Source organism: Macrosteles quadrilineatus, unplaced genomic scaffold, assembly GCF_028750875.1.
Source record: "Macrosteles quadrilineatus isolate MER2022 unplaced genomic scaffold, UCM_ALF_1.0 Scaffold_4__1_contigs__length_99947679, whole genome shotgun sequence".
Classification (NCBI taxonomy): Eukaryota; Metazoa; Arthropoda; class Insecta; order Hemiptera; family Cicadellidae; genus Macrosteles; species Macrosteles quadrilineatus.
The window spans coordinates 20,669,403-20,694,391 of record NW_026542597.1 but is presented as its reverse complement, the minus strand read 5'-3'; the positions used below and the strand labels follow the sequence as shown (position 1 = coordinate 20,694,391).

Below are 24,989 nucleotides of genomic sequence, written 5' to 3'. Positions count from 1 at the left end.
TAACAACAGAAAAGCATTTTCAATCCTATTTAGGACACTATTTCTATTCCTATTTAGGGAATAGATGTGATATATTTAGAGAGGAATTTTAGTGCGAATCCAATCATGCAAATGGAAATTCGCTTAGTATGCAGGTTTGCTGTGGCGGGGGTATTTTTATATAAACTAGCCTAAATACATTTTCTTATGAAATCAACTCGGCAATTTATACACAAGAAATAGGCATTACACCATGATTTCTTAGTAGTTTGGCAACAAGGAATTCACATAGTCCGCAGAGGTTTGCTGCGACAGGGGTATTTCTATATCATAACGATAACATTTACTAAACTATTGATGGTCTTAGCACTGAGAAAATTAAGCTTTATTTATTAATTTCATGCAGAAGTGTCGAAGTTAACAGTTAACACAAATAAATAGCTTTCAAAAAATTTTAAAAACTATATTGAAAAAGAAATAGTTGTATAGCTTTTGTTGGAGGGAGTCCACCAATTTGGAATGGTGTATAATTCTCAAATTTATTTTTAACTTTTGGTGACATGGTATAAGGGCTGGATAGCACTGAGAGAAAAAATCAATCTGATCCCCCTAAATTTCATGCTCCCAGTCTTCTAGCTTTTTAATTTCTTCGTAAATGTTCAATGTTTTATCAAAATTTATTATTAGCGAATTTCCCATATAGGGAATAAGCTATTACCGTAGTACTCATGGTAAGACCTGGACCCGGGACCGATTTACTTTTTTGTTTTGAGGTCCCTAGAGGCCAAAAACACCATCCGTTCAAATTCATATAATATATGGACTTACTACTACAAGACCTAAGGGAATACTTAATACACCCGCCGCAGCAATCCTGTAGACTTAGCGAATTTCTACTTGTCTAATTACATTTCACTAAAATATTTCCATAAATAAGACATACTGTATTTATTCCCAATAACATAATTTTTATTCGTTTTATCAATTTATTCGTTAACATTAGTTTAACAAGTGCTTAGGTTTGCTGCTACGGGGAAGTTAAACGTGTGTTTTAACCATAGGTCAATAGGATAGGATGAAATAAATAAATTTGCAAAATTTTATCAACATAATATCCATAAACAAGTAAACTACAACAAATTTCATTTGCTATATAAAAATAACATGGGAATTTCAAATTAAATTTTTTTATTTTTTTCTCTGTGGCCGTTAGGGATAAAACAGCGCTTTAATATACAAATTTTGTTTAAGCTCTACAAAATGGTTTGGAAAGAGATAGCAAAAACTTTGGTTTTTAGGGTCCAAAATAGGAAAAAACCCATTTTTACCCCAAGAAACCCAAACCCCTGTTACGGGTTTTCATGGTCCGATTATGCTGGTTCGCGAACTCGTTCGAATAAACGTAGGTTTACGCGTTTGTACCAAATTTCATAAAAATCGGATCAGTTTTGCTCAAGTTATCGCGCAAACGGACACACACATATAATATATATATATATTAATATATGAATTTGAGCGGATGGTGTTTTTGGCCTCTGGGGACCTCAAAATGAAAAAGTTAATCGGTCCCGAGTATAGGTCTTACCATGAGACCTACGGCAATAGATTATTCCCTATATTGGAAATTCGTACTTTGTACGGTCGCCATGTCAATGAAAAGTATTAATAGATTGTTTCATTATAATAACGAATTTACCATATTATGGGAAATTCACTGAAAACTATTTTACTATAAATAGTATTGGGAGTATATTTAAGTTTTATCATTGACTTTTTATGCTGGGCTGGAAGTACTCAGTTGGATTCACTGGAATAAAACATATTTCAAATCAAATCCATTTATTGCCATCAACGACATTGAATAATATTCATGTATAGCAACGCCATACAGTTTTTATTAGCGAATTTCCCATATAGGGAATAAGCTATTACCGTAGTACTCATGGTAAGACCTGGACCCGGGACCGATTTTTTTTTCGTTTTGAGGTCCCTAGAGGCCAAAAACACCATCCGTTCAAATTCATATATATATATATATATATATTTATATATATATATATATGTGTGTCCGTTAGCGCGATAACTCGAGCAAAATGATCCGATTTTGATGAAATTCGGTACAAACGTGTAAACCTACGTTTATTCGAACGAGTTCGCAAACCAGCATGATCGGACCATAGGAACGGGGGTTTATGGGGGCTTTTATGGGGTAAAAATGGGTTTTTCCAATTTTTGACCCAATAAACATAAAATTTTGCAATTTCTTTCCAAACTATTTTGTAGAGCTTAAAAAAACAAATAATTTAGTATATTGAAGCGTTATAATGCGCCTAATGGCTACGGAGAAAATTCCAAAAAATTGTTAATTTAAAATTCCCATGTTATTCTTATGGAGAATAAGTAAACTGTTGTAATTTGCTTGTTTATTAACATATTTTGCCCAAATTTGGAAAATGTTTTTATTTCTTACTAACTATTAACATTTTACATAAAAAAAACAGTTTTACCCTCCCTGTTGCAGCAAACCTACGTATGTGTTAAACTGATTCTATTTAAATAGGGAATAAAAGTGATATTTTTAAGGAGACATTTTAGTGTAAACCTAATCAGGCAAATGGAAATTCGCTTAGTCTGCAGGTTTGATGCGGCGGGGGTATTATTCATTCTTGTCGTTAAATACATTCTACACGTTGCAGTAATGGGATATAAAATCGGGATTAGCTTTTGCCGTTGGCAGTTAGTTGGTACTACCGATTTCGGTTTCGTTTCAAATTTGGTTCTTCTTTTTCAGTCTCGTTTTGTTTTGTTTGGTACTTTTTGACAAGTGCAGACGCGAACGTCATTTCAGTTGTGATTGTAAACAATAATCTTACATTATAAATGTTTCTTACGATTAAAACGTCGTATCGAACTCGTAAACCACTCGGAAAACCATTCAAAATTTTAGAACACATATCCTATTTAAATTTTAAAAGTTAGCGCCCAAATCCTATGATATTTTCTTTAGTTCTACAACAAGAACGTTTGGAAACGTTTTTTTTCATCCCATAAACGAATGAAGAGAATCTACACCTCGAAAATTATCCATAGGTAAGTCATTCGTCTTAATTTGAAATTTGTTCTGGTCAATTAGGAGCTAGAAGAATATAAAATTAAATTATGGTATTTTTATAGTATTCATGTGGACCTATGGGCAGGGGCGGACTGTCGTATGTTTAGCAGGTTTGAAATTTCAGCCGTTACGCAGTAATCATCATCATTACAAACAAGTATTGGCGGATGGATACACAAGCTATGACTTTTTTCCATTTGCGACTTCCATCTAGGACACCTAAAAACTCCTGTCCTTGAAATAAGAAAATCTCCAAATCTCCAAATCTCCAATATAAACGTAAATTTAAGGTTTCAATGCTAAATTTAAATATATATTCGTACATGATATATTTTCAAGCTACTCCCCGAAGGTACTATTTTGTGTAACTTAAATCAATCTATGATGTCACTACGAAAATCAGCTGTAGTAGAAAACAAAGAGAGACGCAGTTTTCCAATTTCTTCTTTACAAGTAGTTTTGTAGTCTTGTTTATTAAACCCACTTATCTGTTAAACGGGCAAAATAGGTTGATTTCAGGAGTTATTAATTGTGAGGTGCATCCGGGTAAGAGATACCATTCTATAAAAGTTTATTTTCCTTTTAACAAGATATAATAATAATCAAAACAAGTTTCTAGATGTTTGCTCTCTTTTCTTGATTTTTGCACTTTTATCTTAGGTCTTCTTTTTTAGTGTATTTTCAGCAGTTTTCTTAAATTTATGGTACCTAAGAATATATATTTAAGTTAATAAAGCATTTTTTTATTTTCCAGTAGGTAACTTAGGCTAGCATCTATGCCAATAACTTGGGCATTAAAACAAGGTCTAGGGCCTAGGCCTAGTAGTTAAATGTAGGTAGGCCTATTATAATGGTATTTTCCTAGTTCTGTACCTATCACAAAATCAACTTATACTCTTTGTACCATTACCTGATTACCTGCCTAACCTAGTAACTTGCTTAGATTTAAAGTGCTATCTTAGGCTAGGCCTACCTACCTGAAACAAAGGAAAAGTAGGCTAGGCCTACTAAATCTTCCGTGTAGGCCTATCTTATAACTTATAGGCCTTGTGAGTCCTCCGAGAACCTACAATATATTATCGGATGAAATATTATTTTGATAACTTATAACTTAAATGGGCCTATCCTAAGTTAACTTGTCAGATATAAATTTAAGTTAGGCTAACTTATAACTTAGTCTTCACACAATATAGTTAGGCCTACTTCCAACAAAAACAAACTTATGTTTTTACTCTCAGTTTTTTTTCTCGCTGAGTCCAAACTACAATCAGCTTTTGTCAGGAAAACTTATAGAGATTGTGGTACCGGTACATAATTATTTAACGTAATAGGCTATAGGCCTAGGTGCCTCCAAATGAGTTTTTAATTTTGATATCTTACTTAGTTTTTTACCTCCTGAGCTGAATCTAAATACATTTATAGGTACAACTTTTGAATAGGCCTAAACAAGGTAGCAAGGATGAGATATAGGTACAAGAGGAAAGAACTGAGAGACTTAGGCCCGGTTTCCCCAAAATGGTGTAAACTACGTTTATAATAAACTAGTTATTATAATAAACATAATAACATAATAAAAATAAACAAGAAATAGGCATTATACACTGGGGGACTCAAAGGGTTAAATTTCCTAATTCTAGCTTAGCCTTCCAACATAATGTGTCCAACATAATGTGTAACATAATGTGACTTGCCTCTAGACGTGAAGTTTAAAAAGCTGTTGCCAGGTCAAAGTTTGTTTCTGCATTTTCCAAATGTAATTACAGTGGAACCTCGATAGCAAGTCACCCTCGATAACAAGTGTCATTTTTAAATCCCCTAGATTTTATTTTACCCCTATTCACATGTTATTGCCAACCTCGATAAGAAGACAATCTTATTTTATAATCCCCATGAGAGTCTTGTTATCAAGGTTCTACTGTACCATATTAAATATTCCCTGGTTTGTAGGTTTTGTTTGTTTCTAATTATAGTTTAAAATTCATTGGCATTTCAGTTGGTTGTATTGTTAATAGTCATATATAAAATATATTATTTTAGCAAATTTCCCATAGGGAATAAGCTATTACCGTAGTAAGTAAAGTACTCATGGTAAGACCTGGACTCGGGACCAATTAACTTTTTCGTTATGAGTTTCCCAGAGGCCAAAAACCCCATCCGTTCAGATTCATATATATATACAATATGTGCAGAGAATGTAGGCCTACATAAGCGTAGGCCTTTTTTAACTTAACCTCCTAACTTAAATCTATTGCTTGCTAGATGTAATTTACGTAAGTTAACTTGGCAGTAAGTAACTTCGGAAGTCTTGTTGAAGAGCGATTTACTTAAAATTGCTAGTCTCAAAATTTGCATTTAACTTAGTTGGTTTTTAGTAAACAGTAGGGCTACAACTTTGTTAAGTCACCGATCTAACAAAACAAAAATACACCCTTGTTTTTAGAAAATTTCCCATATAGGGAATAAGCTAATACCGTAGTACTCATGGTAAGACCAGGACGCAGGCCCGATCTTTTTTTTTTAGTTTTGAGGTCCCTAGAGGCCAAAAACACCATCCGTTCAAATTCATATATAACTTATATATATTAAGAAACCTGTAGCGTTTAGGGCTACGATTTTAATATACAAATGCATTATTAAATACCCCCGCCGCAGCAAACCTGCCGACTAAGCGAATTTCCATTTGTCTTAATTGATTTTCAATTAAATATATTTTAATAACATTAAGTTTAACGAGTAGGCTACCTAGGTTTGCTGCTACAAGGAAACTAATAAAGTGTGTTTTTTTGTAAAATATTGATAGCTTAGTACAAAATAAATAAATTTGATCAAAATATATTCATAAACAAGCAAACTACAATATTTTACAATAATCTCCATAAGAATAACATGGGAATTATAAATTTAAAATTTTTTAAATTTTCTCCGTTACTATTAACCGAACAAAAATACTTTTATATACTAAATTAATTGTTTTTTTAAGCTCTTTAAAAAGGTCTAAAGAGAAATTGGGAAATTTTGTGTTTTGAGGGTCAAAAGTGAGAAAAACCAATTTTTACCCCATAAAACCCCCCGTAAAGCCCCGTTCCAATGGTCCGATTATGCTGGTTCGCGAACTCATTCAAGTTTATCCCGCTTTACACTTTTAAACCAAATTTCATCAAAATCGGACAAAAATTACTCAAGTTATCGCGTTCACGGACGTATATATATATAAGTCTATATATATATATATATATATATACATATATAAAAATTTGAGCCAATGGTGTTTTTGGCCTCTGGGGACATCAAAATGAAAAAGTAAATCGGTCCCGGGTCTAGGTCTTACCGTGCCACCTACGGTAATAGCTACTTCCCTATAGGGAAATTCGCTAAAACTAAGTAACCTACCCTTTTTGAAATTCATTTTATATTATATACATTTTACCCTATTCATAATTTGGCCTATAAAAAGTTTTTATAGCCTTTATAGTTTTATATGTACTAGAGATCAGTGGTCGAAACTCGACCAAAAATATTTAATGTACAGACTTCTTTATTTTCATTCCACACTTTGAATAGAACATGTGATTGGAGTTTCCTTCATTTGTTTTGATTTTCTGTTTATATTTCGTTGTTATTTCGTCACCAACTCATAATAATCCATGTTAAATTTTTCAAAATTTTAAATTCATTTTTTGTGCTTATTTTTGAGCCTATTTTAATTTACAAAGGGATTCTGCACACCTACAGGAAAATAGCTTTCTAACAGTATGCGTAGATTTTCCCTACGATGCACACGAGCTGAGAAAAAAGGTTTTAAAGAAACATGCTTGCCTATTAATATATAGATAGATAGATATATGTATGTGTCCATTAGCACGATAACTCAAGCAAAAATTATCCAATTTTGATGAAATTTGGTTTAATTGTGTAAACCCACATTTATTCGAACGAGTTCGCGAACCAGCATGATCGGACTATTGGAACGGGGGTTTACGGGGGGGTTTTATGAGAGAAAAATAGGATTTTCCTATTTTTGACCAAAAAACATAAAATTTAGCAATTTATCTCCAAACTATTTTGTAGAGCTTAAAAAAAAACAAATAGGCCTAATTTAGTATATTGAAGCGTATATTATTATGCACCTAATGGTTATGGAAAAAATTCCAAAAATATGTAAATTTAAAATTCCCATGTTATTCTTATGGAGAATAAGTCAACTGTTGTAGTTTGCTTGTTTATGAACATGTTTTGATCGAATTCAGAAAATACATTCATTTCTTATAAACTATTAACATTTTACTAAATAAAAATTGTGCCCTCCCTGTTGCAGCAAACCTTAGCACTCGTTAAACTAATTCTATTTAAATAGGGAATAAATGTGTTATTTTTAAGGAGGTATTTTAGTATTTTTTCTTACTTTTATAGGCCTACCTAGTGCATTTAAATAGAAATATTTTTTGAATCAATTATTTTTGTATTCGCCATTTTGTACGGAAATAATAGTAGCCTACTAAATAATTTTTGCATTTCTTGAAGAGCCCCGTTCCTGTCACTATGTAACGTCATCCTTTTGTTGGACAGTTCATCATTTTATTATTTTATCATTTTATTATTTTCTATTTAATGGCAAACAAGGCCATAATCTGTCCCTAATTTAACCAATCCACTAATAGCTATTAATTTTCTCGCAGTTCTCAACAAATTAAATGAACTTGTAAATTAAACATGTAGGCTACATGTCAAAAACCACCACAAATAAGGTGTTTCCCTAATTTTTCTTATCCATCAGTGTTTGTTAATGAAGGCTATTTTTAATTTTAGAAGTTATTGACTCATTAGGAAACCGATAGATATTTTCTACTGCGCAGTAAGATGATCTGTTTGTTTATATTGATAGGCCCCAAAGCTCACAAGGTCATTGTGCCTTATAAAGCTAGACTTCAGTGCTGAGCCTTCACAGTGACCTAGGCCCACTTGCATGACACCAATCCCTTATGAGCCTTTAGAACCGGTTTATGGCTGGCTATTTTAAAACCGGTTTCAATGTATGTAAAGTTCTATAAATAGACTTATTAATACATTTAGAGTTAGTCATTAACAATTTCTTCTCTGAATAGGTAGCATTTGTTACAATTACATCTCAGTCATCATTAATAATATAACATTTCATAAATAAGATACACAATATATAAAACATAAAGATACTATCAGCCAGACATAAATTCTATTCAACTATACGGTTCTTTCTCTACAATGTATGTTCCAAAAATTTTTTTAGCGTGTGTTAAATATTGAATTTTTTATTATGAGAGTATTTTATGAATCTATAAAAATTTAGGCTTAGTTCAAATTTTTGGACCTTTAACAAGGAAGCTTTTTCGTTTTTACATAACTTGTAAGTTATAATTCAACAGTTGTAAATCTTGATAAATTTACTCGCTCTAAAGGTGTAACACCACAGTGAAACAATTTTGTTTAGTATTAAATCTTACTGTTTTTAATGTCTACATAGGTTAAACATAATAGAAACCAAATAGTATACAGTTTATGGTAAAAAAATATATATATAGGTATAGGAAATGTTAAAATAAGTCTATAAAAACAAAAGTAAGCGTAGCCTACTTAAAAAAGAATTAAAAGTCCTTTAATGATTTCTGTAAATGAATTCGCTTATTGTGAATAGCACCAGATAATTCATTTAAACAAACTATTAAAATTTCATGACTTATTCAATTAGGCCACTGATTCAATTAGCCTATCTGTATTAAAATTAGTACTAATGAAAAAGGCATAAAGTGGTATAACCTTTAGAATTGTTCAAATTTGAATGCGTTTAGGTTTTCTAAATTTCAGAGTAAAAAGTTCATTTTAATCAACTTTTTATTGTTTGGTTTTTATACAAATTAAAAAAACCTCGATTTCTCTTTTTATAAATTTGTGTGTGATGTCTAGATTTACAATAACTAAACCTGATAAACATTTAAAATTAATTCCAGTACTTTATAATAATATTATTAGTCTGAAATCAACTGAGTTTTACAAATAAGCAAATTGTTCGTGTTTTTCAACAAGAATAATCTCTGCAATATTAGGTCATTCAAAATTAGAATCGGTCTGGATTAGTTTTTTTGTCCCGGATGATGCAATGCCACCACAACTGTGGTCTTGACCCTGAAGTTGTTTAGATGGCGCTGGTAGTCACTGGGATACCTCCACTGCTGTCCGCACAACTTGCTTTCTGTTGGTACCTCGCCAAACTTACCAGAATAACTTTGTTTTTGTCCATTTCTTAATAAACTTTCAGTATTCATACTTATTCCATTCCAAATTTCTCTGTTTCGATGGGATGATATATGTGCGAGGTAGTGTAGGCTTTATCTGTTGATTTGTTTGTGAGTTGTGTTGTAGATTTGTTTTATAAGTGGTTGTGCAAATTTTCAAAAATCTGTGTTTAGGTGTTGATATTTAAACTGTGTGACGGTTTTGATGAGAGATTCGTTGGTGTAAGGCCTGCTCTGATGTTAAGAAGTACTGTATTGAATTTTTTAAACACATTAAGTTAGGCTACAGATTTCATTAAAATATTGGTTTTTATTGTTTTTTATCTTAACACTTACATGTTCTTTAAACTTAACTTAAACTAAAAATATACAAGTCAAAATATTTCTATATTCTTGATTTTTCAAATCATACATTAAATTTTTATTGATACAGTAGACTCCCTCTTATCCGGACTCCTCGGGAACGAGGCCAGTCCGGATAACGGGTTTTCCGGTTAAACCCACGTCCCCAAAAACTCGTTAAAACTGACTGTGATACCTATTCGACTTAAATTTATGAGAGCATTGTATTTAGACACGTGATCACTGGTCTCAAATCTTTCCCACGAGAACAGTCTTTTCAGTACTGCCCACTTCCTGCCGACCTAGTCCGGTTAAAAGGTGCCCGGATAAGAGGGAGTCTACTGTACTGTTAATTATTTTAAAGTATTACTGTTAGTAATTTACTTATAAATAAAATATTCTTTTGCCACAATTACAGTAAAACCCCTCAAATCCGGCCCTACATGGACCTGAGCCCCTGGCCGGATAACATTTTGACTGGATAAACCAACCTATTATGAAAACGATAATTTGTCTCTAATAACAACATGTGATTGGTAAAAGTAGTGTTTAATTTTCTTTTGCGAATCTACTAGCTCAACTGAGTAGTGAACCCACTAAAAATTTATATCAGTGGGAACCAGATAAACCGTGAGAACGCTCAAATCATGGGGACTACGGGTACAGCTGTGGGAAATATTTTTTTTGTTATTGATTCCGGAAAGTGACTGGATAAACTGAGGACCAAAAAGTTCAAGGCCGGATATTAGGGATTCTACTGTATATTCAAAATCTATTTGTTTTATCCAAATTGATAAAAAATTTTTTTTTTTAAATAGGCCTAATATGTTATTAATATTGATGACATCTTTCCCTTTTTATCTTTGTAAATACTAACTTGACCTAACACAACTAGTATTAATCAGACCATAATCACCATGACGGGTCTATTATGAAAATCATAGTCATTTAATAACACATTCATTTCCCTGATCGTTGTATCCGGTTAGAATGTCTTTTATAGAAATAATTTTTTTTAATTGGTTACACTATAACAGAAATAGAAATATTTAGCAGTGTTTACAACATGCTAAATGTTTTAATAACCTCCCATCATCCAATCAAATTACAGTACCTGAAAAAAGTGGAAAATTCAGCTTATCAACTTTGCTTACAATATTAGGAACTAATGAGGGCTTATCAACGCTATCACAAACGGAAAATTGAATCTGAAAACACTGATAAGGTTTATAAGTTCTAGAGCAGTCAGTTTGAGAATGGACATTGCATCGCAGATAACAGCTGTCAGTTTAAAGGTTATGTGAGTTGCCGGGTTTAGTTTCATCAGATGCTGTTAGTTCTATTTGGACGTTAACTGTTCGGGTCTAGCGGTCACCAATGCATGATTCTCAGTGGAATTATCACCATTACACGGTAAATTGCTCACTTTCTCTACACTTGTTCAAATAATTGACCTGTTGGTGAAAGGTAAATTTAAATCGATGACTTTACTTTTGAAATTTGTTGTCCTATAAACCACTACGGTATGTAACTAAATGTAACTTTGGTTGTCAAGTAAGATCAAAACTCCCTTTTGTGGAAAGGTTTTTTTTAATTTAGCCTAACTAAAAGGAATGTTGTATCAGATTTAAAGCATTTATCCGTGAATTAGCAAAATACAAACCTGTCAAGTTTGCTGTTGAATAACTATCTACAGTGTTTTATAACTCGTAAAAAGTAGTGTTAAAACTTAACAGTATTATATTGTTCATATTAAAACAGCTAGGCTCAAGTAATTTTATTGATTTTGCCTGGAGTTAATTTTTGAATTTGTTACCACAGTTTTGTATGAATACAAATTTGATTGAGAAAAAAAAACATCTCAGGTCGTTCAACCTCAGGCAATGAAGGAGACCTTTTCATAATATGACCAGCTTTATGTAGCTAGAGCGTTACAGTACTTAGGTACTCGGTTAGAAAGGAGCTTTCCATTGGGTGTGTTGCTCAATGTATCTAGTTTTGGTGTGTTACAGAACCAAAACTAAAGTTCCGCTTTTTAGGTAGAGAAAATCCCACTTTAGTGCAATGAAAAATCCCGTTTTATCCCGAATGAATATCGTAAAAAATCTTAGTCCATCCTGAGTCATATTTTTGATATATCATGTTAAAATAGCTCTTTAAATCTTGCTATAGCACTAGGTTTTACTTTAAAAATCAGTAAAAAAAATATCAAAGGTCAAAGCATAAAATCCAGTTTTATCCCGCATCCGGTTTTATCCCTGCACATGGTCTATAAGTCCCATTTTCGGGATAAAAATCCCATGTATGAAAACACTGTTACTGTTATGACTTATTCTTCTTTTGAAAAAAAAAATGCTAAGTTGTATAATAGTTGGCTTACAATAAGTTTCATCTTTGTTTGGCGTGATAATGTTGGTGCGTTAAAAAAATTAGATTTTTAGATATTTAGGATTTGTACTTGTTATTCTTTAAATTCTCCTTTTAGGCTAAAGAATGGTCCCATAAGTTATAAAATGTTTTTTTGCCATTGGCTAATTAATGATACCGTTGACTGATTAATATATTGCGGTGGTAGTGTCATAAAATCAAAGTGAAGATATCAAGTAGGCTATCATCTTTATCCCTTATCATAGATTTATTTTTGCAACTATTTTTTTCAACACCAAGTAATTTACAGATAAGGGCGACCTTTGCAAAAATAGGCCATTGAGCTTTGCCCCGCCTCATACTAGATTTTCCATCTTGCTGATAAAAAATGTTGCATCATTAATTGATCATTGTGGTTAGATAAGTAATTTTGAAAAAAAAGTTTTAAACAGAAAAAGATCTTTTACAGGCCTACACAGTTTAGTCTTTATTTATTACAATGAATCATAAAAAAAATATTCAACATGTCAAGTTTCTCATCGACACACGGAAAATGAAAATGAAAGATATTGTTTCCTGTAACAAGTACAATTTATTTTTACTGGGCTTGAATCACTTAACCTAAGTAATTAAATCACAAAAGTATTCAAACAAAAATTGAAGGTATTTTATACAGTCGCCTACCTAATAGGTCCATAGGCTATTTTCTTCACTTTTAAGGTTCAAGACATTTGGAAAATAACTCTTAGTCATGTATGTTGATTTTAATTTGTTTAATGATTCTTTGCCTAAACTACTTAAGGTTTTGTGACTATCATACAGTATCTTATATCTGTATTGTTTCAATTGATTGATTGGTTTACTATCTTGAACAAGAGTAAGTGAAATAATATAAACCCTGTTAAACCTTGACAGTTTTGATGTCATCAAAATGATGTACTTGTAACATTTATGTAAGAAAATAAATATTTCAAAGGATTTTGGATTTTCAACTTTGTGTAGTACGGTACGCTCCAAGACTACCTCGGTTACCGAGAATCTCAGATAACACGGAGGTTGCATAGATTTTGCTTGTAGTCAAATACTTGTAAATAAGGTAGTGTTATTTAAAAAAATAATATAGACACGCTCAATTAAATTTTTTTTAATTTCGGAATTCTCAATTAAATTCACTCATAAGAACGTAAGGCCCTGTTCAAGTTTTGAGGACTTTGTACTGATGTACCTACAGAGAGTTGGCCTAGTGTTGAGCATGGAGTTGTGTATCTCAAGTTCCCAGTTTCAAAACCTGTCAATCAGAAATATTAATTGTGTGATGATGCTGTGACACTATGTGTCTAGTCTGAAGTTAGATGTAAACAGGTCCAGGATGGATCTAAGTTTTAAGACATCCAGTTACCCGAATGAGGACCCCTACACAGTCGCTGTGTTGGAAGTCAGTGTGCTAACCTAATGTTAACATTTTGCAGGTAACAGGCCAACAATTGGACCATTCTTGGGGTGTGACTGGGTCCAGTGTAGTGACATCACAGGAATGGACCAAGGCCGTCCGGATGCTCTCCTCCAACGGCTCTCGGAGTATTTGGCTCTGGAGCTCAAGTTCAAACCTAACCTACAACTGCCCGTCTGCAGTCCGGTAAGTGATTTCAGTTAGAATTAGATATGTTAGGCCATGAGTTTTGTTGCGAGTTCTTAGCAAGTGTCATGATTTTAAAAAGTATCATTTTATGGAAATATGGATGACTCTTTTATGCCTTTTACATTGCACACACATCTATTGAATAGGTTTGCCTGGACATCACTTATGAACTTAGATGCTAATTTTAAGATAGGGACAATAATTTCATATAATATATCTAAACAAGAGATGTTGTTAAGACTATTGATAGCCATGTACACTTCTTCTACAGTCCATAACGTAAGCTTATAAGTACCCTCGTCTTTAATTATCGGAGGAACTTTGCAAGAGGTCAGATTACATAAAATATTTATTGGGATCAGAAGAAAAGGGTTGTAAATTAATTCTCAGGTTTTTAACACAATAAGATTTCAGCCTATCTGCAGTTAGGTGGTTAGGAATAGATAAAGGCTGAGGCCTGATTCACACTATGCCAGTTGGTGAGGCAGTTGTCTTCGCCTGTCATGGCGTGATTGCGGAATTGTCCGAAGACAATCTTGCCCTGCTCATTGTCTACTCTCGGAGACAACTGATTTACAGGGCAGTGAGGGCAGTTGGCAAGGCAATAATTGGCCTAAAGTGTTTACACAAAGCCAATAATTTCATGCTAGTCAACTGTCTTCTGACAATTAATAGTCTCACCTACTGGCATTGTAAACTTGGCTTTACTATTACACTTAAACTTATTTTGTTAACGATTGACTAGGAGGATTTGGAAATATTGTTGGGATTTTGCAATAGACTATTGTTATAGTCAAGGCTGTCTTGATTTCGTTGCAGCTTAATGAGTTGTAGGTAGGTACAGTAGAACTCCGATTATCCGAATCAATAGGGACCAGACCCCATTCGGATAATCAAAAATTCGGATAATCGGAGTTTTACCGGAATTCCGAGAATTTTAAAGAAAAATCCTCATTTTCGGTACTAAGTGAACTTTTAATTAATAATAATTTAAATCAGAACATTTTTACAGTTTACAATGCTCATAGTACAAGTGTTCTATACATGTTATTAAGTCAATAATGTTCGATCAAAGTCCAAAATTGGCTAAATGTTTTTAATAACAATTCTTTGATATTTTGCAAAACTTATTACTGTAGCTTTACGTTTTTAAAATTGTTGAAATAAGCGATTCGGATAATTGGAGATTCGGTTAATTGGAGTTCGGATAATTGGAGTTCTACTGTATCTAGTATTTTTATTATTTTTTTTAATTTTTATTTTTTATTCAACACCAGTAAAGAAATTGTAATAGCTTTGGCACAATGTTACAAAAGGAAAACATTGTGAGAGGCGTGTTTATAACTGAGGCAGACTGTCTATCTGGGTGTACTGAGGTCACAATATTGTCCAAGTAAATTCTCTTAAGCCCAAAATAAATAGCATTAAATTACATTAAACCCAGTTGTGACATTAGGCCTAGTGATTACTGATTTCATCAACTGCAATGTGAAGACCAAAAGTAGATATTTAAGTTCTTGATTTTTGATGATTTTGGTCAAGAAGTCTTTATTTAAATCACCTGTGTAACAAATTCCAAGTTTTTCTCCATGCAAATTTAAGAAAACTGCAATTTACTGTCAGCCAGTTTTTACAACGATAAAATCATTATTTTAGGGAGGAGAGGTGACCGTGGGTATCAGGGATGGCACGGCCAATGTGCTTCGTTGTCTCAAGGTGTGGTACGACATGCCTCCGGAGGTTCTCTTTGTGGCTGTCAACCTCGTCGACCGCTTCCTCACCAAGATGAAGGTAAGTTTTTACAGTTTTTTGTTTAAGATGGTATTTTCAGACTTTAATGATACAGGGTGTCAACAGCTCTCAGATATCTATTGGCTATTTCAGAAAGTCTCTAAAATTTCAGTTGAGTTCCGGATGTCTCCAAAATCCTAATGTATTTTTTCAGTTGATTACACTGTCTTGAAGTATATGTAAATATTTCATACTTTATGGTGAAATGGGTCGATGTTACCAAACTCTGCACTGTACAGTAAATGTAGTGATATTTACTTATATTTTACACAGAAATAAAAACTTGGGAACACCCTGTATAATAAAAAATGCATTAATCAGTTTGACTAATGGAAATGATTTTAATCAGTATTGTGCAAAATAACATAAATAGGCCAATAACAATCAATGAAGATAAGGCCAACTTGTGTTATCTTCATTGCCTGCATATTACCTCTTCCTACACACTCTCGGGGTGGTAAAAAATAGGCTAAATTAACTGAAATTTGGCTTTAATATTTATGTGAAATAATTATATGCTTTCTGTGCAGGTTTTTTAACTGCGTAAATTCTAAATACCCATTTTTTTATAAATACCTGGGTATTTATCATGATTCAGCTAACAAGTTTGAATTTAGTATTTTCCCTTTAAATAACATTTGAATGTATGGATTTCTATGTATATTTTATTTTAGTTGATCAAATTAAATTTTACTACAGAACATACATAGAGAAATTTCTACATGATTCCCATTAGGAAAATAGTGGTTTTTTTCATCTTAGAGAAACAAAAGTAAAATTAAATAAACCAATATTTGTGTGAGAAATTATATTGTTTTGTAATTGTATTTGTAACGTAATAATTGTAAGCTTTTCATGAAAAAAGATTACCATTTGCCGAAACTCAAATTTGGATTTTTGAGTGTGGTTTTTTTAAAACTATGAAATATCCGTCTTTTTATGGTCAGGGTAACAATTTGAAGGCCCTAAGCTAAGTTACTGCATAAATGATGTTTTCCATTTGAATTTTAAAATGTTTCTCAACTATTTTTTACTCTCAACTATACCCCCAAAGCAAAGGAACAACCAAATAAAACTGTGTCACTTGGTGTAAAGCTTTAAGCACACGTGTACAAGTAATAGTTACTGTTTTACATAACAAACACGTTATTCTGCTGACGACATGTGTTGGGCCACATAGTCTATTGTCACATTTCTTGTGTCAACAGTCTATGAACGGGTGGAAATTAACACCTAATGGAATGTTTTGAAAGGGAAACCCATTGTTTGTTTTACTTTCCTGTGATTGAAAATTGCCTAAAATAGCCATGATCAGTTAATAGGGATCGATTTATAATCTTTTTGGTAACTAGTTAAAAAGTTAAACTGAATGATTGTGAGTTACTTAAAAGTAGGTTTTCATTTTTTTAAATCTGTGTTTATTGCATGACATTATGCAATAAAATTTCAATAAATAAACAATAGGATTAAATGAGAAATAAAATTATTTATTTAGGGTTGTTCATATCGGATCAAAAACTGTTCTTAAAAAATATATGGGCTAATTTAAAATTTCCCCTAGAGATGGCAGTAGTTAGATTTTGAGCTACCTTTGAGTTGAATAAATTGGATGAACAGTAGGGTAGATGAATCGTCAAAGGATTTTATTATGCTTACACTGGATGGGAGTTGGTGTTATAGCCAGTAAGAAGTATTATTATGAAATGATGGTGATTAAATTGACGTGAGAAGGTTGCTATTTGCTACCTTATATACCTATATGAGCAATGTTAATTTAAAACGGCCGCTGAAGAGTTATTTACCATCTTACATTTTTTTCCAAATACCAAAGTGATTGTAATTTAAATATTTGCACTGTGAGATTCAATTTTTTTCCTACTTTGAAATAATTGTTTTATGAGTTATACCATCTAAGCTCCAAGAACTCTTAATGATAAATATTTCAAATTTGATATGAAAGTAATTTAGTTGTTGTATTTAGAGCAGTATCGTAGTTTATAAAATATTATTAAAAGCCATTTGAAATGTTTTCAGGAAAAAATAACTTATAGGCTAATCATGTCTCTAAACCATCCAATTCGTTGTAAATATCTTGTCACATTAGTTTACAAGACCATTCATTGCAGGCTCGGCCGAAGCACATGGCGTGCATCGCGATTGCGTCGTTCCAGCTGTCGTGCTCGCTGGTGTGTGGAGGTGCACCGGGGTCGCCCCCAGTACCTGAGGCAGCCGAGGTGGCTGCCATATCTCAGTGCAAGTGCACGCCAGGCGACCTGCACCGCATGCAGACTATCATCACCTCCAAGCTGGGCGTCGGGGTGCACGACGGCGCTGCGCCGATCACGGCTGTTGACTTCCTGCGAGTGTTCCACCAACTGTTCCTATCTGTCGACCAGGGACAGGTTTACGCCAGGTACGGTTTGATAGAACACAAAGTTTTTATATATATCACTGCTGATATTCTATTTTTTTAGGTAAATATTAGCGTAGAAAGAAGGGAAATGCCTTTGGTAGCTTTGTTTTGTAAGGGAAAGGCTAGCTGTTTCACTAGCTAAGATCGTTTAAAAATCCCAGTGTTGAAGGAAAATACCAAAAAAACTCGAGGTTTATTTTTTATAGTCAATTAATCAAAGCCTAAGGTCACCCAGCTCCCTAAAAGTTTTTCCTTTTTCTTAACACTTTGAGTATTTTTAAAAGTAAGGTTCCAATCCATTTTGAAGATAGGCTAGGACACTTTGTGGTTACCAAATAAAGTGTTGAATCATGAATTTTTCTCCGTAGAATGGTGGATGGAGCCGAGTTGTGTCAGAAGCTGGAGATCGTAGCGTGTGACGCAGCCGTGAGCAACTTCCGTCCGTGTGAGATCGCTCTGGTGGTGATCTGTGCCACGATGGACGCTGGTGTGTCTAGGCTTGAACATCGGCCCAACTCCGACGATGTGTTGGCAGTCGTCAACTTCGCCACCCAGCTGCAGCAACTCTGCAAGGTAACACAATAATGTAGAGAGGAATAGAGTTCAGCCTAGGTTACCTGAGAAAAATAGAGCCCAGGGCCTAAAGCAAATAGATACACAATAAAAGACACAAATCATAAAACTAATATAAATAGGCTAAATTTGTCCTGGAGTAGGACTTCTTCAGAGAGAAGGTTAAAGATGAAGTTGCCAACTGTGGCCCATTAAAGAAATACATTATGATACTATACTATACAAAAACACAAAAAGAAATTCTGTATTTACATATCACTTTTGAAAACTTGTCTAATGTAGCTGAAAGGGAAGGTTGGGGTTATTATTTTAGATTGAGGTTAGGAGGGTTTCTAGCGTCTGTTCCTATGAATTGGCAGACTAATTCTCACCTACTCAGTAGGGTTTTGGGTATAGACTTTATTTGCTTTGGCGGTGTAGCAGGAATCAAAATATAAGTTGTGATTTTCATCATGAATGGCTATGGGTTTATCTTTTTGGGTTTTGGCTTTCTGTGGAATATACACTCAACAATTCTGTGCAAAAGCTGTTATCAGTGTTTTAGAATTAGAAAATTGTTAAATTATTTTTATTTTACATGCAGTTGGAGGTAAATTCATTTTACATTTAAGTCAAAATTTTGCTTCAGTTGGTCCACTAAAGTCTACAGTTGGGTCATCTACTTACTAAAGATAATAGTAAGGATAGTTGAATTATAAGTAAATTTATTAAGACTATACTAGTGTACATGTTGCTCGAAATCGAGCAATTGCAAAGAAGTACAGGAGTTACATATAAACAAATGACTTGTTAAAAAACTGATAACAGTCATAATTTTTGATGATTTTAAAAAAGTAAACTAAAAGATTATTAACTAATGGAAATACTTACAATTTACATAACAGTCCTATTCCAATTTAAAGGGTAATTTTTAACTAACAAACTGCCCATGGACGGGAAAAGGCAAGCTTACAATTTATAAGACTCAATAATAAGACTCAATAAGAATTTATTAATGCCATTAAACTTAGTATTTATTTATTTATTTATTTATTTAAGTCAACGTAAAAAAGCTGTCAGCTTTTATAATGTACCATACCTAAGTTATTTAGCCAATTTGTAGACAATAAGGTGTAGGCTACTTTAAACTCTACAGAACAGTGTTAGGCAAAAACTGGCAGAACTCTGAAATGGGGTTATTTATCATAGGCATACTCATATGCCAAATTTAAAAAAAAATTCAATAATTAATAACTTATATAATTTATTATATCATTGTAATAAATAATCTATCATAAAGTTTAAAATAATTAACCTACCACATAGTTGTTTTATTTTTTTGGATCAGCTGTCTGAAATTGAGAAATAGGCATTTGACAGTTCTGATTGTTTACATTTAAATGTCAAAGCAAATGTAAACATTGTGAATTTTCTCACGCTTCCATGGAGACCAATTATTAATATTTAATTTCTGACAACAGCTGGAGTTTCAAAACAATGTTTGTTTCCTATGTTAATCTTATGGAGAAATACGAAACTTTTAAGGGCTCCAGGGTCTCACTCTCTAATTATTTATCTAAAAAGAAAGTTTCCTGCACAACTTCACGTTACGCTCTTTCCAATGACACCAAAAACATGTCAATCGGTTCAGTAGTTTCGGAGGAGTAATTGTCACAAAAATCCTGCTTGCGTATTAAATAAGTACTAGTGTACATGTTGCTCGAAATCGAGCAATTGCAAAGCAGTACAGGAGTTATTTATAAACGTTTAAAAACTAATAACAGTCATCATTTTTGATGATTTTAAAAGAGTCGACTAAAAGATTATTAACTAATGGAAATACTCACAATTTACATAACAGTCCTATTCTAGTTTAAAGGGTTAAATTTTAACTATCAAACTGCCCATGTATGGGGAAGGGCAAGCTTACAATTTAAGTCAACGTAAAAAAGCTTTCAGCTTTTATAATGTACCAATTTGTAGACAATAAGGTGTAGGCTACAAAAGCACTTCCATGAATACTACGATTTTAGTCTTAAAGTTACCTTCAGGAAGATTACCCTCAAAATTTCCCATAATGAATATGTGTAACCTATTAAAATATAGTGTAGTACCTATTAAAATATGACCGAAATTGGTCTGGGTAAGAACAGTGCTAATCTTTAATTAAAGTGCTTAAGTTACTTGGCTTGGTGCTTTCATAACCGCAAATTCAAAATACACCCACAAGTAAAAAAGAATCAAGTTATTGGTTGTGTAACAGTGTAACCTATGTTTGTGTAACAACATTATTCACATGAAGAAGATGATTTGTTTGATTTGTCAATCAGCTGTTGTGTTTCAAATGAATTAATAATGTCAAAGATTTGTGATTTTAAATACATACATTATTATAGTAAAGTTTTCTAAATCTTGGTAATTTATTCTTAACTAAATTTTACCATTCCCAGTATTAATATAAAGTAGTAAGATCCATTATGAGTAAACTTTAAAGGTATACAATGCTTGATTGAAATGTAGTATACATTAACAGCCATAATACACACCAATTATTATGTAGTAGACTTTGACTATATGTTCAAGTAAAAAACATATGTTTCTGTAAATAAAAATTATCTCCCATGTTATCCTTATGGAGAAATACGAAACTTTAAAGGGCTCCAGGGCCTCACCCTCCAATTATTTCCTTAAAAAGAAAGTTTCCTGAACTTCACGTTACGCTCTTTCCAATGACACCAAAAACATGTCAATCGGTTCAGTAGTTTCGGAGGAGTAATTGTCACAAAAAACCTGCTTGCGTATTAAATAAGTATAGATATATATATAGATTCTATTCAAGCTTTACTGTGCTGTAAAAAGCATCAACAAACCATGTATTTTAAATGGCATACCTGGCAATACTAGCTGTTCGAAAAAAATCAAAATGCTAAAATCTCAACCTTTACTTTTTACTACATTCTTGTTTTTTACTAATTTTGTGCCTAAACAAAATTCAAACCATTAATTTCTAAACCAAATTTAACCCTTTTTAAAATCATTGTCAAGTAACTGCAATATTGAATGTTAGAATTTTCTCATATTTTAAAACTTGGAGTTTTTTGTTTTATTTCAAAGTAATTTTGTTACTACCTTATTTAACTTATTTTTTAGTTTATTATTGTTTAAAAATCTTTTTCTCAGGATTCTATAATCAATTATGTTCTTATTTAATATTTTACCAATACTACTTAAGTTCTCTCTTATACATTACACAATAAATATATCGATAATTTAAACAAAACATTAAAAGAGGAAGTATTTTTTGTCAAAAGAGATTTTGTAAACGTTGGTTAGCTATTATTAGTTTCCTAGCAGAGCCTGGTAAACATTGGCTTGGCAGGTGGTGGTACAAATAAATCAACACTTGACCCATATCCTCTCACAGTCTGTGGTTTTTCTTTTATTTAACTTTATTTTTAAAGAATACACAAATTCATCTTCTTTGTTTATTAACTAGAATCTATGATTTTAATGCAGGTTTAGTTTTATTTAAATAGCTATAGTGAATATTGTTAGAGGGTAAAATTTTAAATTTTTATGTATATTTATTTTATTTTGTTTGGTTTTGTTATTACCAGGAGGTCTAATTGCAAGTTTCAACCAAGTTTATTGCTATGGTTTAAAATCAGTACCTTGAAACACAATATTTATATGTTTTAGGTGCTATACTTTCTCATTTTTTGGCGGGATAAATTTTTCAGATTGAAACATAGTAACAAATTTGCTTTTTATTAATCCTGAATTAAAAGAGTTTGCAATAGTTCCTTAAAAATAAGTTTACTATCACCAAAAATTAGCTTTAAAGCAAGAATTGCTACAAGAGACATATGCAATAGAAGTCTACCATAGTACTGATGAAAAATTATCTGACCTAAATCTTAAAGCTTTATTTTAAGACTAATTATATATTTTAATATGTTTCAGATCGAAGAAAGCAGCTTTTACGAGTGCCACGAAGCAGTGTTGATGATCATCGGCCGGTACAACTCTCAGCGGCAGATGCCTAATCGGCAGCGGCTTGTGTGGAAGTTGAGCCATCGAACCTTGCGATACTTGCGACCGACGGACAAGCTGGTCACCACCCTCCCCACCATCACGGAGCACTCACTCTCCCCAGCACGTGCAGACTCTACCAGCGAGGAGGACAGCTGGTCCGGCGATGAATGGTCAATCTAACCACCTGCAGAAATCGTACAAAAAAAATTAAAAAGTATTATAAATTACAAAAAAAATTAATAACAAAATAATGTGAAAAAAATTTAATAACAGTTTTTAGTAATGATCCATTACAAGATTAAAATGGAAAAAAAATTGCATGATACCTTTTGAGTTTCCGACTGTGGAAAGTTAGGATATAAGATTAGGTAAAGGATTTCGTGTATAAGATTTAACGTCTTGCAGGCTTTGTGTACGACACATCAAACGGTTTTAATCGGTACTCCTAAAATTTATGATGATTTTTTTTTGTCTTGTCCACGACTGTTTTATTTATTAGTGGGACCAAATTTATTTGTCATGTTTGGCACACGGGTTTGGCTTTTGAAACACTGGATACAAGAGTAAAACAAGTTGGCTTAAAGAATGATTGTTTTACTGTATGCGTAAGATGTCTCTCATTTTAGCTTTAACATACTTTTTTTACTTAATATTTTTTGCCAGTGCTGTTTTCCTAGTCACATTTAACTGTTACCACATAAAATTGATCAAATGTGGCATTATTAGAGTTTTAGAATTGTGATCTGAATGTCTTGTTTTATTCTTGTAATTTTATTTATCTCTGAATGCCCATCGCTTATTCTGTGCAAACGAGATTGTTATGAATGTGAAGGATTAGTGAACAACTCTTTTACTTCTGTCTTTTCTTTTATAAAGTTGGTTTTAACGAGTTTTCATGTAAAGAGAAGATCGTGAGGGAAGTATTATTACATCACTACTGTACAAACATTTGATCTCTTTTAGGATGGCCAACGATTATGTCGAAAATATGATGTGCATGGTCTGTATTTGTATATAATTCTGGAGCATTATGACTTGTTTTCATTTCATAAAATTTTAAATAAACGTTTAGATTAGAGCTGCAAATTGTATGTACGCGCCAGTTAATTTTTGTATAGATTTATTTATTCTTTCATTGTAAATAAAAATAAATTTTCTCCTGTACTACTGTGATTTGTGGAGAGAAGTGTAGAATTTGAGATGTATTGGATGTTTTCACACTGAACTCAGTCTTCGCACTGTCTAAATGTCGTTTACTATTGTTAATTATTAAAGAGTAAGTTTATGTAATTTTAACATGAATTTTTCTTTTCCCTGTTTTAAGTCTAATGGTATTTATCAATATTTCACACCAATATACTTATGATTTGTTTGATTGAGACATAAATACAAGTAGCATAATTTACGTGAAAATTAGTCATGACCTTTATTTCAAATGCATATCAAATGGCTATGTCCAATTAAATTTGCTATACATATATTGTAGCAAAATAAAGTATCATAGACAAAATATCAGTTTCCTTTGTGTTCCACATAATTATTTAAGCTTTCCCTTTTTAAAAATAATAATTTTTTCTAAATAAGTAGAAAGTAATTGTTTTTTTATTGTTACTTCTATAACCATCAGATCTTTTTCTTCAACTGCTTTAGTTTAGTGATCAAAATAGAGGTTTGTTACTGATCCCATGAAAATTATTTTCTTCCATCAGTATATTCAATATTGGTTAAATTTCAAAATTCTTGGCTGAATTATTCACAGAGTTGTCATAGGACCAATGCAATGGTCACAACTTGAAGAAAGAGTGTATTAATGAACTAAAACTGAATTGTAATAATATGGAGTGCAGAAAATCCTTGTCCCCAATCGGGATTAGACCAACTAACCTATGTTTTCCTGCCGCTTTGTTAACTGACAGATCAGCTGCTTCTTTAGCCAGGACCATTTAAAGCCCGATGTTTAGGAACAGCTGGGTCCAGTTTTGAACCTTTCAAAAGCTACTGAATCTTCTCAGGATCCGGCAATCTTTTAATTGTTAGGCGAGCACTACCACCAGTCAGTGCAATGGCAATAACAGTTTTAGAGGAGGCTATGATGAAGAAAATAACATATCACAGTCTTTAGACTGGAAAGGAGCGATCCACCAGGTGATCAAGGCGAGGTGATGACATTATTAGACATTTTTAATCTGAGGATCCATGGATTAAACATATGTCGAGCCTTAGCCTTGACACAGTTTACATGTTTCTAGTAAATTTTAAGTAGGCCTACCGCGCATTTACCCGTATTCATGTACATCACATTTATTCATTTATTCGTAACGTTTTGTTGTGTATGATGTGTTTTAAAACTTCAAGGCACACCTTTAATGGGGAAGTTCAAGAACTAACATTAGGGCTGAAAGCTGACCATGTCGAAGTAATACGCAGATGAAATGCATCTCCTGTAAAGGATACATCAGGACAGGGCCGTATTTCCCTAACGGAGGTTGCCAG

At 32.7% G+C, this 24,989-nt stretch overlaps 1 protein-coding gene across 4 annotated transcripts; it reads left to right on the top strand.

The window, feature by feature from the left end:
* Positions 1-3,050: 3,050 nt before the first annotated feature.
* On the top strand, positions 3,051-23,792 carry LOC128992735 (cyclin G). 4 transcript variants are annotated; one of them, XM_054416465.1, is made up of 6 exons: positions 3,051-3,069; positions 13,536-13,702; positions 15,362-15,496; positions 17,623-17,909; positions 18,278-18,482; positions 22,425-23,792. In XM_054416465.1, the coding sequence occupies exons 2-6, from the start codon at positions 13,601-13,603 to the stop codon at positions 22,674-22,676; spliced, it is 981 nt and encodes a 326-aa protein (XP_054272440.1). In that variant the 5' UTR covers positions 3,051-3,069; positions 13,536-13,600; the 3' UTR covers positions 22,677-23,792. The 4 variants fall into 4 exon arrangements, with proteins under 4 accessions (XP_054272440.1, XP_054272437.1, XP_054272436.1 ...); XM_054416462.1 differs by lacking the exon at positions 3,051-3,069 and adding an exon at positions 3,503-3,637; XM_054416461.1 differs by lacking the exon at positions 3,051-3,069 and adding an exon at positions 9,307-9,438.
* The last annotated feature ends 1,197 nt before the right edge of the window (positions 23,793-24,989 follow it).